This window comes from Ammospiza nelsoni, chromosome 3 (genome assembly GCF_027579445.1).
Source record: "Ammospiza nelsoni isolate bAmmNel1 chromosome 3, bAmmNel1.pri, whole genome shotgun sequence".
Lineage (NCBI taxonomy): Eukaryota > Metazoa > Chordata > Aves > Passeriformes > Passerellidae > Ammospiza > Ammospiza nelsoni.
In genome coordinates, this window is record NC_080635.1 from 10,251,227 (window position 1) to 10,265,684 (window position 14,458).

At 44.5% G+C, this 14,458-nt stretch overlaps 1 protein-coding gene across 3 annotated transcripts; it reads left to right on the forward strand.

Moving 5' to 3' along the window:
* The first annotated feature begins 613 nt into the window (after positions 1-613).
* On the forward strand, positions 614-13,534 carry DTD1 (D-aminoacyl-tRNA deacylase 1). Of its 3 annotated transcripts, none has more exons than XR_009418045.1 (6): positions 614-753; positions 2,439-2,529; positions 4,427-4,662; positions 8,911-9,008; positions 11,393-11,660; positions 12,917-13,534. XR_009418045.1 is itself a non-coding variant. In XM_059468000.1 (6 exons), the coding sequence occupies exons 1-5, from the start codon at positions 711-713 to the stop codon at positions 11,546-11,548; spliced, it is 624 nt and encodes a 207-aa protein (XP_059323983.1). In that variant the 5' UTR covers positions 614-710; the 3' UTR covers positions 11,549-11,558; positions 12,917-13,534. The 3 variants fall into 3 exon arrangements, 2 of the variants coding, with proteins under 2 accessions (XP_059323983.1, XP_059323982.1); XM_059468000.1 differs by having other exon boundaries at positions 11,393-11,558; XM_059467999.1 differs by having other exon boundaries at positions 615-753; positions 11,393-11,569.
* Positions 13,535-14,458: the final 924 nt, after the last annotated feature.

The window sequence follows — 14,458 nt, forward strand, 5'->3', positions numbered from 1 at the left end:
CTCAGCTTCCAGATCCTTCCAATTGCTGCAGGGATGCTGCAGGGGGAGGGTGTCTTCGTCAGGAACTGTGGTGATACAACAAAGGGGGAGGTGGTACAAATAAAAAGAGAGGAAATTTAGGTTTGATACTGGGGTGAAATTCTTGACTGTGAGAGTGGTGAGGCACTGGAACAGGCTGCCTGGAGAGGGTTTGGATTCCCCAGCTGTGAAAGTGCTCAAGGCCGGGTTTTGGATAACCTTGAGCAACCTGGCCTGGTGCAAAGCGTCCCTGCCCTTGCAGCCCACACCTTTGATTCTGTAGGAACTTTTACAACCCAAGCCCCACCCGGCCCGTGCACCTACGGACCCACCTCAGCTCCTTACAGCCACCAACCACCTCCTTTTCCCAGCCACTTATCTTTATGGGCACCCTGCTGTGTCCCTATAGCTGTTCCTATAGCGGATGCCAATCGGCTTACGTGCATATTCCTTTTTTTGGAAGGCACCCCCAAATCCCTACAGGAAGGGGATTAAGAGGAATAAAAGGAAGAGGGAATAAGAGGAAGGGCAAGCACCTGTCCCATGGAATCCCCCGTCGCGGCGGTGCCGGGGCTGCAGCGGCACCTCCCGTGCGCCGGGGGGCGCTGTGCTCGGGGAGCGGCCGCCGCCGCCGCTGCCGGGCGCCGCCGCTGTCCCCGCTCGGCGCCGGCCGCGCTGCGCTGCGCTGCGCCATGAAGGCGATCGTGCAGCGGGTGGCCCAGGCCAGCGTCACAGGTCAGTGTGTCCCGAGCGCGGAGCTGCGGGGGCCGGGCCGGCCGGGCGGGTGTCTGTGTGCGGGGCTGGCTGTGGGGGTGTGCGGGGCTCCCCTCGCCCTGTCCCCCCGCGTGGGGTTGCCGTGGCTCCGCTCGCTCGCGGCTCTCCCAGGACCCGGCCCCGCGGGTGCGTGTGTGTGTGTGTGGGGCGTGTGTGGAGCTCCGTGTGCCCCCTTGCCTGGCGGGCGTGGGCTGGCACACAGCTGCCATCGCCTCCTCCAGCGCCTTTGTGTCGGCAGCACAGTCGCAGTCGTCTTGCTTCGCTTGTGCTCGCGGAATCGCACAGTGTTCCGAGTTGGAAGGGACCCAACAGCGATCGTGGAGTCCTGCTCTTAGCCCTGCACGGGACATCCCCGGGAGTCACACCGTGTGCCGGGAGCATTGTCCGAACGCTTCCTGGCCTCTGGCTGTGACACCTCCTGGGTGCTGTGGCACCGCCTGGGGGCTGTGACACCGCCTGGGTGCCGTGACACCGCCTGGGCGCTGCGTTAGCGGGGCGGCCCTGGCACGGCCGTGCTTTGCTCTTTCTGTGGTGGCAGTGCCATCCCGCTGTCCCTCTCCCTGGCACTGCAGTCACAGTCACCTCCGTGCACGGCAGGCATGTTGGCAGTGCAGCCCGGATCATCTTTTTGCACTGCCCGTGTGTGTATCAGTGGTGCTGTCCCAGCTGCCCTGCCGGGCACTGCTCGCCTGGGTTCCTTCAGGAGCGGTGTGTCCTGATGGAATATCCCTGCTATTGCACTGGTTTGCACCTCCTGTGACTTTTCTGGGGAGAATTTCTACTGTTGAGCTGAAACTGGGGAGAGTTCCTGGCTGTTGAAGGGTTTGGTGGACACTGCTGTACTTAGCAGGACAGATTTCTGGACTGGAGGACTCATACCCTGGTCCAGCCACTGGTGCACGGACACTTTTAGCTTTCACTGGAGGCCTGATCTCCTTTCTTTTTGTGGGATGTTTGCAGCTTTTTGTCCCAGTCATGAGCCTGGATGCAGTTTTAGCAGCTGGGTAACTGGTGCTTATCTCAGTTTTAAGACCACATTTATTCTTACCACAGTCATCTCAGGATGAACCACATTAAGATAAGTACATTAAGATAGTTTAAGGCATTTCTTAGGAAAACACTGCCTATTTTTGTGTTTTATTGTAAATGTCATAAAAGGGGTAAATTTCCCGATTAGGAGGGTCTAATTTGCAGGTTGTTGGGAGTCATATTTCAAAAAATCCATAAGGACTCAGGTAGGAATCACCTGCTCAAAATAATGGCAAAGTATGAAGGGAATGGTGGAGTAGAGAAATTGAGTGCACTTGGTGGCATCAACCAGGTGGATAATTTTTCAGGGATTGGGGAGAGTTTTACCACCTTTGTGTTTCAGACAACTGATGCAATTGCAGTATCAAAATCTTCATATAGTGTTTTTAAATGCTGGAGTAAGTAACCCAGTCTGATAAAGAAGTGCTGGCATTGGAAAACTTTTGAAAGAATGCTTCTGTATGGTCTTTCAAATCTACAAACTTAAGACAGAGGAAACAGGGTTTAGAATGCTGTTTTCTTTAGTGGTTGCACTGCTGAAACCAGTCCTAACTTGTGCCATAAAACAAGACACTGCATTTAACCTTATTTTTCTTTTCCCTCTCTGCTTTCTCCAGTGGGTGGTGAACAGATCAGTTCAATAGGACGAGGCCTCTGTGTGCTGCTGGGCATTTCTTTGGAAGACACACAAAGAGAGCTGGAACACATGTAAGTCACTCCCTTCCTTTTGCCTTGTACTCTTGTATTTGTGCATTGCTGATAGCTGTGCAGTAGCCAAACAAATCAGCTATTCCTGTTGGGAAACTCAGGTTTGCCTGTTAATTCCTCTTCAGATTTTGCCTTGAATACAAGTTTTCTCTTCATGTTCCATTGAGAAAAATCTGGTCCCATTTTCTGCTATGTGTTTTTTATCAAGAGCAGACTCTTTTAAATCCTTTTTGAGTCCAAAAGAAATCCCTCCTTCAATGATGGGATTTATGAGTATCATCAGACTCTCCTTTTAGCTTGCACAGGAGTTTTGCTCTTCCTAAGGGCAGGATAGTCTTGTCAGCTGCTTGTCTGCAAACAGGAATCAGTTTTGGCAGCCTGGAGGACTGGCTCTGGCCATCTGCTCCATGGCCACAGAATATTGGGATTCAGCCAGCAAACACATGCAAGGGAGAGCTCTCCAGGGGCTTCTTCTGTCTCTTTTGGACTGGTTATTGCTCTAGGGCTCATCTCAGTCCTTGCAAAGGCAAAAAAGAAACAGGTAATGGAGCTGACTGATGTCAAAAAGAAGGGGTTTTTGTTTTCACATTCTCCATTGGTTCCCTCAGTGGGTAACACATGCTCTGCCATCACTTCCCATCCCTGCCTGGGTGGATGTGGAAGCTGCTCCTGAATTTTGCAGGCAGGAGATCTGTGGCTGCCATGCTCTCAGCTCCAGGTTGTTGGGATGGCTGGCACAGGAAGGGCAGGAAGCCAGCATCTGGGCAAAGGGAGTGAGAGAAAGCAGCTTAACCAGGCTTCTCAGGTCCTATTAAAGGAAACTTTAGTAATCCTGTAAATGAAACAACAAACACCTCTGTGAAGAAAACAGAGGAGTGGTGATGATTTGAACCTTCTGCTGGGGCCTTCCAGTGGATGCTTTCAACAATCCACTTCATTCAGGAGTTAATTCTGTTTGCTGTTTACACACACAAGTTGGCAAGGATGTTCTTGTTCTGTGCCTTAGGGATGGTAAAACCCTGAAGCTGGACCACAACAAAGTCTCAGCTTTGTCTTGCACTCACTGCCTCACCTCTGGTGCAGTGCAAAATGCCTGGCTGATGGCTGCACTTGAAACCCTTTGTACTTGATATGCTGCAGGTGTGGAGAAGCCAGAAGAAGAAACCAAAGACAGGAGAGTTGCTTGGATGCAGTCCTGACATGGACTGGGTTGCAGTTTCCTGCTGCTTTTCAGGATCCACTTGTGAAAGTCCCCTTGTTGTGTTGAGCCAGTCAGTTCTGTCCCCTATCTCAAGAAAATCGGCCCAAAATTCAAACCACTTTGCTGCCACCTGCAGTTCTGCCCTGTTCCTTGGATTCCTCCTCTCATCCTGATGAAAAATTATTGTCATCATCTGGCTTATGGGGCCTGGTCTGGAAATAGTGCTAGGAAGTGACAAAGCAGGAGGAGTATATAATGAATCATGATTGGAAACAAAACCCCACAGTTTTAAACACAGTTTAGGATGATCTCATTTCCTACTGAGTGTGATTTCCTGGTCTGGTGGGAGGATTCAAATTCCCAAAGCTGTTCACACGTTCAATAATGTTGTGACACATCAAAGCAGATAGTAAAGAGTGAGCCCTCTTCCTTCCTGTGCCATCTTTATGTTGCTGTGGAACATGCAGTTACTCTGTCCTGGTGCCACACTGTGAAATGATGGTGTGGATTGATAACCTGACACTGTTGGGTTAAGGCTCTGCCTAATAATGATGAGATTGCCATGGCTGGGAGTCAAGGGGCAGAGGGATATCTTGTTATGTGGGGGCAGACTGAATATGCATCTGTTATTGTGTGTGGTACCTGTTGATCCTACAGGGGACAATTTAGGAATTAATTATCTTCTCCTCTTCCCAGGGTTCGGAAGATCTTGAACTTGCGAGTCTTCGAAGATGAAAGTGGGAAGCACTGGTCCAAAAGTGTGATGGATAAACAGTATGAAGTGTTGTGTGTGAGCCAGTTCACTCTCCAGTGCATCCTGAAAGGAAACAAGCCTGACTATCACATGGCAATGCCCACAGAGCAGGCAGAGTCTTTTTATAACAACTTCCTAGAGCAACTAAGAAAAGCCTACAAACCAGAGCTTATTAAAGGTAAGGACAGAAGGTTGGTAAGGTCCTTGCTGTGACCAGTGCACACTCCTTGTGTGTGTCCTTTCCTGACTGTTGTTTTCTTTATTCTGTGATTTTCTGTAGCTGAAGGGATGTTAACAATATTTTCACTAGAGCCTGTCAGGGTGATTGCTCCAGTCTTTCTCTGTTCAAGCCTTTCTCTGAATGACATGTAGATGTTGTATTCCATGGCATGTAGATGTTGTGTTCCATGGCTTGTAGATGTTGTGTTCCATGGCATGTAGTTGTTGTGTTCCATGGCATGTAGATGTTGTGTTCCATGGCTTGTAGATGTTGTGTTCCATGGCATGTAGTTGTTGTGTTCCATGACATGTAGATGTTGTGTTCCATGGCATGTAGTTGTTGTGTTCCATGGCATGTAGATGTTGTGTTCCATGGCATGTAGATGTTGTGGTCCATGGCATGTAGTTGTTGTGTTCCATGGCGTGTAGGTGTTGTGTTCCATGGCATGTAGGTGTTGTGTTCCATGACACGTAGATGTTGTATTCCTTTTGGCTGCACAACATGAGCACCCCAGAGAGGCTGCAGCCATGAGAACAAGCTCTGTGGTCAGGCTCCCTCAAAGGTTGGATGTTTTGTGCTGTATAAATTGATAAACCCAAGAGAAGCATTTTTTTCTGAGAGGTGTGTTTAGTGAGGCTCTAAGGTGTCACCAGTGTGTGATGGACAGCACAGTTCCATCTGTCACTTCCACATCCTGTTACATGGAATTGTGACAGTGGGAGGTGTAATGTGCTGCTTGAGAACAGGTTTTGATTTAGATTCTCTTTCCTCAACTCTGTGTCATGTGTGGAACAGTTTTCTCTTTATCAGAAAATACCTGGCTTTCCTCTTAATTTGTGCTCTGTCCACACTCAATCTGTTTGGTTTTCTGAGTACTTTCTGTGCATTTTCATATTCAGATTTGATTTTTTGCTACACTTGACAGAAGACAAGTTTCTAGAAAAGATTATTTTTTAAATGGTGTCTGCTAATAGGTAGTGGTTGGCCTTACTTTCCTAATGAGGAAAAAAATAAAAAAAGCTGAGGAAAGAGTCAGAGGCTAATTTTCATATTGACTCTAGGTTAGCATAATTATTCCAGTGCTTTCCAAGGAGGCACAGTGAAATGCACACATGTCCCCATGTCCAAAAATGTCAATTTTTCAAGCTTTTCTAGCTTGATGTGTTCTTCCACCATATGTTCCTGATAAGGAATGCATTTCTGATACCTCTTCAATCACTTCATATTTTGAAAGCAGCTTTTTGAATTCATTCTCTCAGTGAATAGCAGTTGTGTATCTGGAATGAATATTAAGTGCCCTTATTTTGGCACATTTTTTTTGCCAGTGCTTTCTGCAAAATGAGCTTTCCCTTCTGCATTTTTCTTTCAGTGTTAAAAGCACAGATTTGGATACCCAAGAGTGCTATTGTGTCAGATAACGCATGAATTTAAAACTGCTGGCAGCACTGGAGCTACCTGTCAGTTTGTGATTTTGCTTTCTTATTAAGCTGTGCCAGTTATGGTGTGTTGCACCCAAGTCTGTTAAGATTCTCTTAGGTTGAAGTTTCTGCTGTGCCAATTGCTTTGCCAGTGGTTTTTTTTTTGCTTCTTTGCTGTCTGGAAAATCTGTACTCACATTGCCCCTACATACACACAGGCACACACACAACAGTTGTAGTTATTGGGAGATTAGAGTTTGATTTTCTGGATTGCTGTAGGTGCCCTTCCCTTTTGATACTACAAATTGCTTAATGCATTTTGGAGAAGTAATTTAATCACTAAAAGTGGAATTTGTGTAGATGAGGCAAAGACAGATCAATGAAGGTCTTGTCCTGTCTCCTGAGAGCCTTGTGTTTTCTGGTTCCTGTAGAGAATTTGGCTGTTGGGAGTTGTAGGTGCTGGGCAGGCAGCTCCTCTCTGCTCCCTGGAGCTGGCCAGCCAGGAGCTGAGTGGGAAGTGTTCCCAAAGAGAGGCACAAACCATTCTTCCACACCAAGAGCAGTGGGACACTTGGCAATTGAAATCTTGGAGAAGCTTCACAGCCATGGTTCCCAGGTCAGCACATGGGCACCCACATGTAGGAAATAAAAGGTTGCATCAGAAGTCTTTGCCTGTTGTTCTTCAGTGCTTTCTTGTGTTCTTCAACATGCCTCTCCCCTCTGGGGAGCAGAGCTGGTGTCTGCAGGCCTGAGCACTCTTGTTGCAAGCTAATATCCAAATATCAGACCTACCAAGGCTCCTCCTTCTGTTGCAGGGCCTTTGCTCTCTGTCTTGAATGTGGATTTATTCTTCTGAGGTAGTAAAGATTAACATGGCAAGGAGTGTGAAATGTCTTACTCCCTTAGTAGTAATATGTAAGTAAATATGAGAGGATTGTTCCACAAGGAAGAGTTTAACTCAGATTAAGGTTTGCTATAAATTGAAAGCACAATTATTCTCCCTGATTAATTCCCTTTGTGAGTGCTGTCATTTCAGAATAAGTGCTCTTATCTGGAGCAACAGTATTCACATGAGGTTAATTAAGAATAACTTTCCAAGTAGACAAGTTTAGAAGTATAAAACCAGTGTGAAATTTCTAGGTCATAAGGCTTGAAATATGTACAAAAATATTCTGGAAGTAAATGATGCCTCTTTTTCAAGTCTGTATGGCTCAGATGTGGCTCCTCTGACTCATGTCAGGTGCAGATATTCCATCTGAGGAAGGCATGTGTGTTGGGTTTTAGAGGCAAGGAATTTGGAGAGATGGGTGTCCAGCAGAATGAACTTGTCACTTTAATAATACTTCTAGGATCCTATTTTATTGCAGAAGATGTTGCAAGATGAATTGATCAGTCCAGAAGTCTTAAAGTGGGGAAGGATGAAGAGAGTAACTAGGAACTTAAATCTGTGAGGAGAATGGAGGGAACTCTTACAGAAGGATGTTCCTTGACAGTAGTTCTGGTGCCAAAACAAGACAGAAAATGCTTATGACATGGGAGTACTTTGAGTGTTCTGCTAAAGTTGGAGGTTTAATTGACCACTTGATCAGCCTCTGGAAAAAAAAGGGCTTGTGGAGTTTACCTTTTTTTTAGGTCCATACACATGAATGGGAAATGGAAAAGACCAACCCTTTTTGTAAGTGAAGTACAGCAGAGGGATGGGATGATTGTAGAGAGCATTTTGCAAAGTTGTGTTCCCACTAATAAAGTTTAAGATAATATTCTTTGTTTATTATTTTGTTAAAGAAAGATGCATTAATTCTGACTGGGTTTTGTGGTCACAGGGTTGTAGGTTACCTCTGTGTAACTCTGAGAGACCAGCCTAGGTTACCAGCAGGAATGTAGAAATGGCTGTAGCACATTGGGACTTACTGTATTTGCAGGGTACCCCAATGAAGGAAGGAATGATGAATCTGACTCCATGTTCTCAGAAGGCTAATTTGTTATTTTATGGTACTATATTATATTAAAGACTACTATGCTAAACTATACTAAACAATACAGAAAGGATACTTACAGAAGGCTAAAAAGGTATTAATGAAAACTCATGGCTCTTTCCAGAGCCCTTGACACAGCTTGGCCCTGATTGGCCAAAAAGTGAAAACAACTCACACCAGAATCCAGTGGAACAATCACCTGTGGGTAAACAATCTCCAAACACATTCCAAAGCAGCAAAACACAGGAGAAGCAAATCGGATAAGAATTGTTTTCCTTTTCTCTGAGGCTTCTCAGCTTCCCAGGAGAAAAATCCTGGGTGAAGGGAATTTTCAGAGAATGTGAATGCCACAGGAACTGAGCTGCACCCCAGTGTCCCCTGCTCTGCAGTATTCAATTATCAAATGCTTCAGAGTAGGCTCCTGGTTTTCTTACCTTTTGGCTAAATATAAAGTTATAAAGTTTCTTCAAAACATCAAGTGGTCAGTTGGACTGGAGCTGTTAGAGCCTTTAAAATGTCATCTCCTGGCACTGAGAACCATCCTGCTCATCCTGAACTGTGGACACCCTGATTACCTGTAGACTTGGTTTGTTTTGTGCATGTTTCTCTACTTAGCCATGTATTTATCCTCTCTGAATGTCAAGCTACATACCTGGGTGCACATACACTGTGTTTTTTCTTAGTAGCTTTATGCAGTTCAATAGGCTGTCCTTTTATGTATTTTTTATTTCTTTTTGGTATCACTTTTGGTAAAAACTTTGGTGTGTGTTATCCTCCCAAGGGCTCTGAGCACTTGTCTTTTCCCTTTTCAGATGGCAAGTTTGGTGCCTACATGCAGGTCCACATCCAGAATGATGGTCCTGTAACAATAGAACTGGAGTCCCCAGCAGCCACTGTTGATCCTAAACAAGTAAGTGACTCCTAAGGTCTGTCTGGAAGGATGATGTGTATCCTCTGCAAATTTGTAGCATTCCTGTGAAGCAGTACAGCTTCATTGGGTACAAGGACCTTGTCCTTCCTCTGCAGCCTCTGAACAGACAAATAAGTGCATTGTTTTCTTCAGTTCCCTGGCCTTTGAAAGGTTGTGTGTGTGTAATGCAGAACAGCTTTTCACAGTTTATTCCTCCTCCTCATTAAAGCTGTTGTTTAATCATGACTCATTAACAATGTTTTTAATTAGTCTGGATCACCCCCCTGCCTTTAATGAAGTTTCTTCCTATGTGGGTGACTGGATGGAGGTGAAGAGGTGCCTCTCTGTCAGAAACAAGGGAATAGTGAATTTCAATCCCAAATTTAAGTCTGGAGTGGACAGAAGAGTGAGCTAGCTCTGCTGAGGAACAGCACAAGCTGTGCTGAAAACCAAATTCAGTGTTGAGGCTTCCTCATCCTCTAAACACAACAGTGGCCAACTTTTCCAGGCTGAGAGAAAAGGGGGAAGGATTGTTGTGCCTCAGCAAGGCCACACCAACCTTATTTGTATAATGCTTCACTTAACCTTGGTGAAATTGTTACTGCAGTTTATGAAAAGGGCAGGAGGGAAGAATCAGGAAACTACAGGCCTGTTAATCTAACCTCAGTGCCTGGAAAAATTGTGGGGAAGATCATGCTGGTTGCTCCTGAAAGCCATTTAAAGGTGAGGTTAAGTCAACATGGATACAAAAGGGAAAGTCCTGTCTAACTGTAATGCTCTTCTACAATAAGGAAGTAAAGGAAGGGGAGGTGGTGGATTTAGTTTTTCTAGATTTTAGTAAAGCTTTTGACACTGTCCCTCACATCATCCTTCTCAACAAGTCCTCCAACTATGAATGAGTGGATACAAGTGCCCTGTGTTGCCTTAAGAAGCTTGGTTTGAAATTGGTTTCATTTTCTTCAAATTCTGTTTCTGGATTCTTGTGTCATGTTTTAGCCCCTGAAAAATCTACTTCTGTCTCTAGTCTTTCTTTCTGTACCCTCACAGTTTTAGAGTTCTCAGGCCAAACCATGCATAATTAGCAGCAGCAGCAGCAGCAGCTCTGTTTTTGGAGTGAGAACTGCTGCCCAGTGTGTAGGTGTAAAATAACCAAGGAATTACCGAGGTGTGCAGGATTCTGCAAGGTTTCATTTCTTTCTTGGGGAATATTGACTTGTTTAAGGGTTTTGCCTTCCCAGTTCAAGGCTGCCTGCTTTACCCATCTGACAACACCTTCTTGGTGGCCACAACTTGGGCTGAAGACAGGGAAGGATGCTGGATTTTAAACTTTCCCTGGCAATGTAAGGCCCAAAACTCCCTTGATGGGCTTCTTAAAAGGGCTTAGTGTTTTTTCATGTTCCTGAGAAATTCCAACGGGATATTATCAAGAAGTCAAAACAACAAAAACTTCACTGGCAACCTTCAGAAAATCAGACAGCTTTGGTAAAAATTTAGAGCAACATCCAGTTAACACAAAACATTTCACAAAGCATTGGCTTAACTCATTCAGCTTCACAAACTCCAAAGCTGTCCATTTTAAGTTGCTCAAAACTCAGAGGAGAGGGAATTAGAAGAAAAAGGAGACAGAAAAGAATGTATATAGCTCCCACTCCTGGTCCCAGCAGTGTTCAGCTAATAGAAATTCCAAGAGGAAGTGGGGTCAAGACATCCATCATGCAAAGTGTGATGAGGGAGAGCCAATTTAAATTGTTGTTCTCTTTCCTATTCCCCACCCATTGCATTTTATTTTTGCTCACAGAAATCTGTTGATTTGTTTGTAGCGTGGGAAGTAAGGCTTAGGGATGGTGTGGATTTTATATTTGAGCTTTCAGCTTTAGCAATAAGAGATAGCTGAACCATCCTGCAGTGTTCAATGTGATGTTAGCAGGAAGAGATTAGACAAATAATTGCTGATAAATAGCTCTTTTATGTCATTGGATGCGACAGTGGAATATCTCATTTTGTCTGAGCAATTGTCTTGTGTTTGTAATTGGTAATCAGACCTTTGTAAGTCATTTGCAATGTAATTAGTAAAAATACATTTGGATTAGTCAATCCAAATGTATTTTTTGTATTACTTGTGTTGAGGGATATAAATAAATAATTTCTCTTTTATACTTGGGGTGATGATGTTATCTTATGGTGATAATTCACTGTCTTTTCTAAACTTTTGTAAACCTCTGCTTTCAGGGTTTTTTTTTCTTTTTTGTTTTGTTGATACATGTATTGGTGTTGTGAATCTAAGTTGCAAGTTCTATACAAATGCTCACATTTACAATTTTTTAGAAATAGACTTCTGAAATCGTTTTATTACATAATGTATTTTTTCCTTACTTTATGAATAGCTGACCAAACTTGAAAAACAACAACAAAGGAAAGAGAAGACCAGAACCAAGGTGCCCTCTGAGTCAAGTAGAGAAAGAAATGTCCCCAGAAACAAGGATGACCCCAGTGCCAGCAGTGGAGCAGAAGGAGATGTGTCCTCGGAAAGGGAGCCTTAGCTCATCCAAGGCAGGCCTCAGGTTTGGCTTCTCCTCTCCTCTGGAATGCTTGGCCCCCTGCCTCTTTTACTGAAGCAGCACATGCAGAGAGGGGCATTAGAAGTGCTGGAAGGTGAAATGTTATAATCTTGCTGGTTTTATAAATTTTACAACCTCTGCTCCCATCTGCAGTCGCACACCAGAGTGTTGGGGTGGGTGAAAGCCTCTTCCCAGCTCGACAGGAGTTGTGGGTCTGGCCCTGTTGTGGCTGTTTCCATGTTGACTCAGGAAATCTGAAAGTTTGATCTGATAATACAGCAGTGACTTAACTCAGAATCCTGCCTTGTGTTCTTCAGATACACAGATACACAGGGCTGTATTTCTGTCTGTCCTGACCTAGCAGGGAGCTCACTCTGGAACAGCCCAAATACAGCACAGTCCCCAGCAATGGAGGTGGAAAACAGCTCCAGAACTGCAGAACTGCAACTTCCTTTCATGGTTCTTACCTGCCCCAGCTCAGTTTTGCTCTTTCCCAGGATGAATTAGTCACAGGCTGCCTCATAGACCTCCATCATCTAAATAAGAACATTAGGGCAGGCATTGAGAGCCAAACTTGCCTTAGCAGCAGGAGATCTTCAGGCACTCAACCTCCAGGACATGCCTAGACATCAGTGAATGGAATTAGGCTGAATACAGACCTGAATCCTCTGTCATGGATTATCTGCCTATGTAGATACGTGTTTATCATACCCTTCCAGTCAGCTTTAAGCCTTCAGGACACAGCTTTCATTATCTTCCCTCCCCCTCCCTGCTCCCAAAAAGTTACATTGCTGATTTTGACTTTTCAAACGTGTCCAAGCTCTCAAGAAAGTGTTATTATCCTCATCTGCACACTGAAGCCCTGAGCTGGCTGTGCAGTTTAATTATTAACAGCTTTGCAAAGTTAAAGTTTAACCTTTCTCTCATTTTCCTGTCCCCAGAGTTTAGTCTGCCTGTGATTTATACAATTCAGCATAGTTCATTGCTCACAAAGTTCCTTACTTTTTTATTTTCTTTCTTAAATCCATGAATTTCCCAGGTTGTCAGACATTGGGTGATGATTTCTGTTCTCTGCAGGGTTTTCCCCCTACTGTTTCTGGGTTGTGTGTTGAAATAAGGACATTTTAGAGGGTTTGCAGTGTTATTGGAATGATTGGGTGAGTCTAATCTTTCCAATAACATTTGGATTTCTAAGGAGCTGAACATCTCTAAAATGTGGTATACAGATAACCTAGCATTAGTTTTCATGCTATGACAATAAGTAAACATTCTTTTCTCTGTGGGATTTGAAGGAATCCTGCAGTATTTCTGCTCTACCTACAGTAATGTTCCTGTTTGTTTGCCTTCCAGAATTTCTTACACAAAAGCTACACGGAATTCTTGAAGAAAGACCCAACATTGGCCTCAGCAACACTCTTCAACCACTTTGGAGAAGGATGGAGAATGGGAAAGCAGAGCTGAGCCATTAGAAACCTTTCATTCTGTATTGAACCAACCAAAGCAATGCTATCAGATCCAGTTGTTAATGTGTAGTGTCAGTAGTGAAAAGGACTTGTGACATTTCTGTGTTTGCGTTCTCACACGACTGCTGAGCAAAGGGTGGCTGTGGGCAGGTTGTAGCAGAGCATTTCACTCTCAGTACATAAGCTCCCTTTAAAGAATAAATCAGGGTTTTTCCTTAAACTTACACTTGAATTCTGAAAATTCTCTGAGCAGGCTTGTGTATTGATTCTCACTCCGTGGTGTCATGTGCTACCTGTTTCCATTGCAGTGTGTGCAGATCTGTGCATATTTTGGTAAATTGTTAGCTGCTGCCTAGCATCAGGTTAGGCAGTCCAGTCTTTCTGCATGGATTAAGTTATTACAAGAGAAGATCAGCCTCTAGTTGTTTATCATGTGGAACACATCTGTCTTGTAAACTTTTTTAAAACGAGAAAAAAACTTTATTAAACAAATGATGCCAGCTGAGTGCCTGTTGGTGTTTGTGTATTGCACTCCCTGAGTGGATTTAACAAAGTGGGGGACACAGAGATAAAGTTGTATGCCAAGAAACACATACTGCTTCAACTTCCCCACTTTTCTGTTGGAAATCAGGCTGCTGACCTGAAATCTGCTGTTTCTAACTCAACTGAGTAATTTATTTTGTGGTGGCTATCAAAATGCCACACAGCTGCTCCACCTACTGCACCCAGGGCTGCTGACGGACTTCTGTCACATCCAGGGGAGCATTTGGAAGCTGCCAACAAACAACAAGAGCTGAGAAGCTGTGAAATTACCAAGGAAGCTTTGGGGGAAATGAAAGACTGCAGGTTGTTACAATGGCTTCTTTCAGAGGGGATGGCACCTTTTTGTATTTGCTGTTCCCCAGGTCTGCCTTGCCCTTCCAGTCTGCCCTGGGCACCTGCTGTGACTGCCATCAGAGCTAGGATGCAGAGCTCTCTCCCTGATTGTAGGGATTACTCACTGCTGAGAGCTTTTGATCCAAATGCACATCACAGTTACGATGCTGCACGTCAGGTAACCACTGTGGTTTTTATTGTTTCACTTGTAGGCTGCTTGTATTGTAAAATACCAGTCAACCAAGACAGGAGATTTAGAGCTGCACCCTGACATGGTTTTTTAAATGCCATGAAGCTCAAGTAAAGATTTGGCAAGCTACACAGCTGGCATTTGAACAGGAATGGTGAGTGGGCAGGGTGGTTGGAAGTGTTACACTTGCTTGCCTTTAAGAATGACATAATTTCCCATCCGACCATTTATCAAATCCAGGGTGCCCCTGACCAGGGAATGATTGGCATCTGACTCCATTGAGTCAGAATGCTGAATAATTGCTTTATTAAGACTGTATTACATTACATTATACTATATTAAAGAGTTACCATACTATACTAA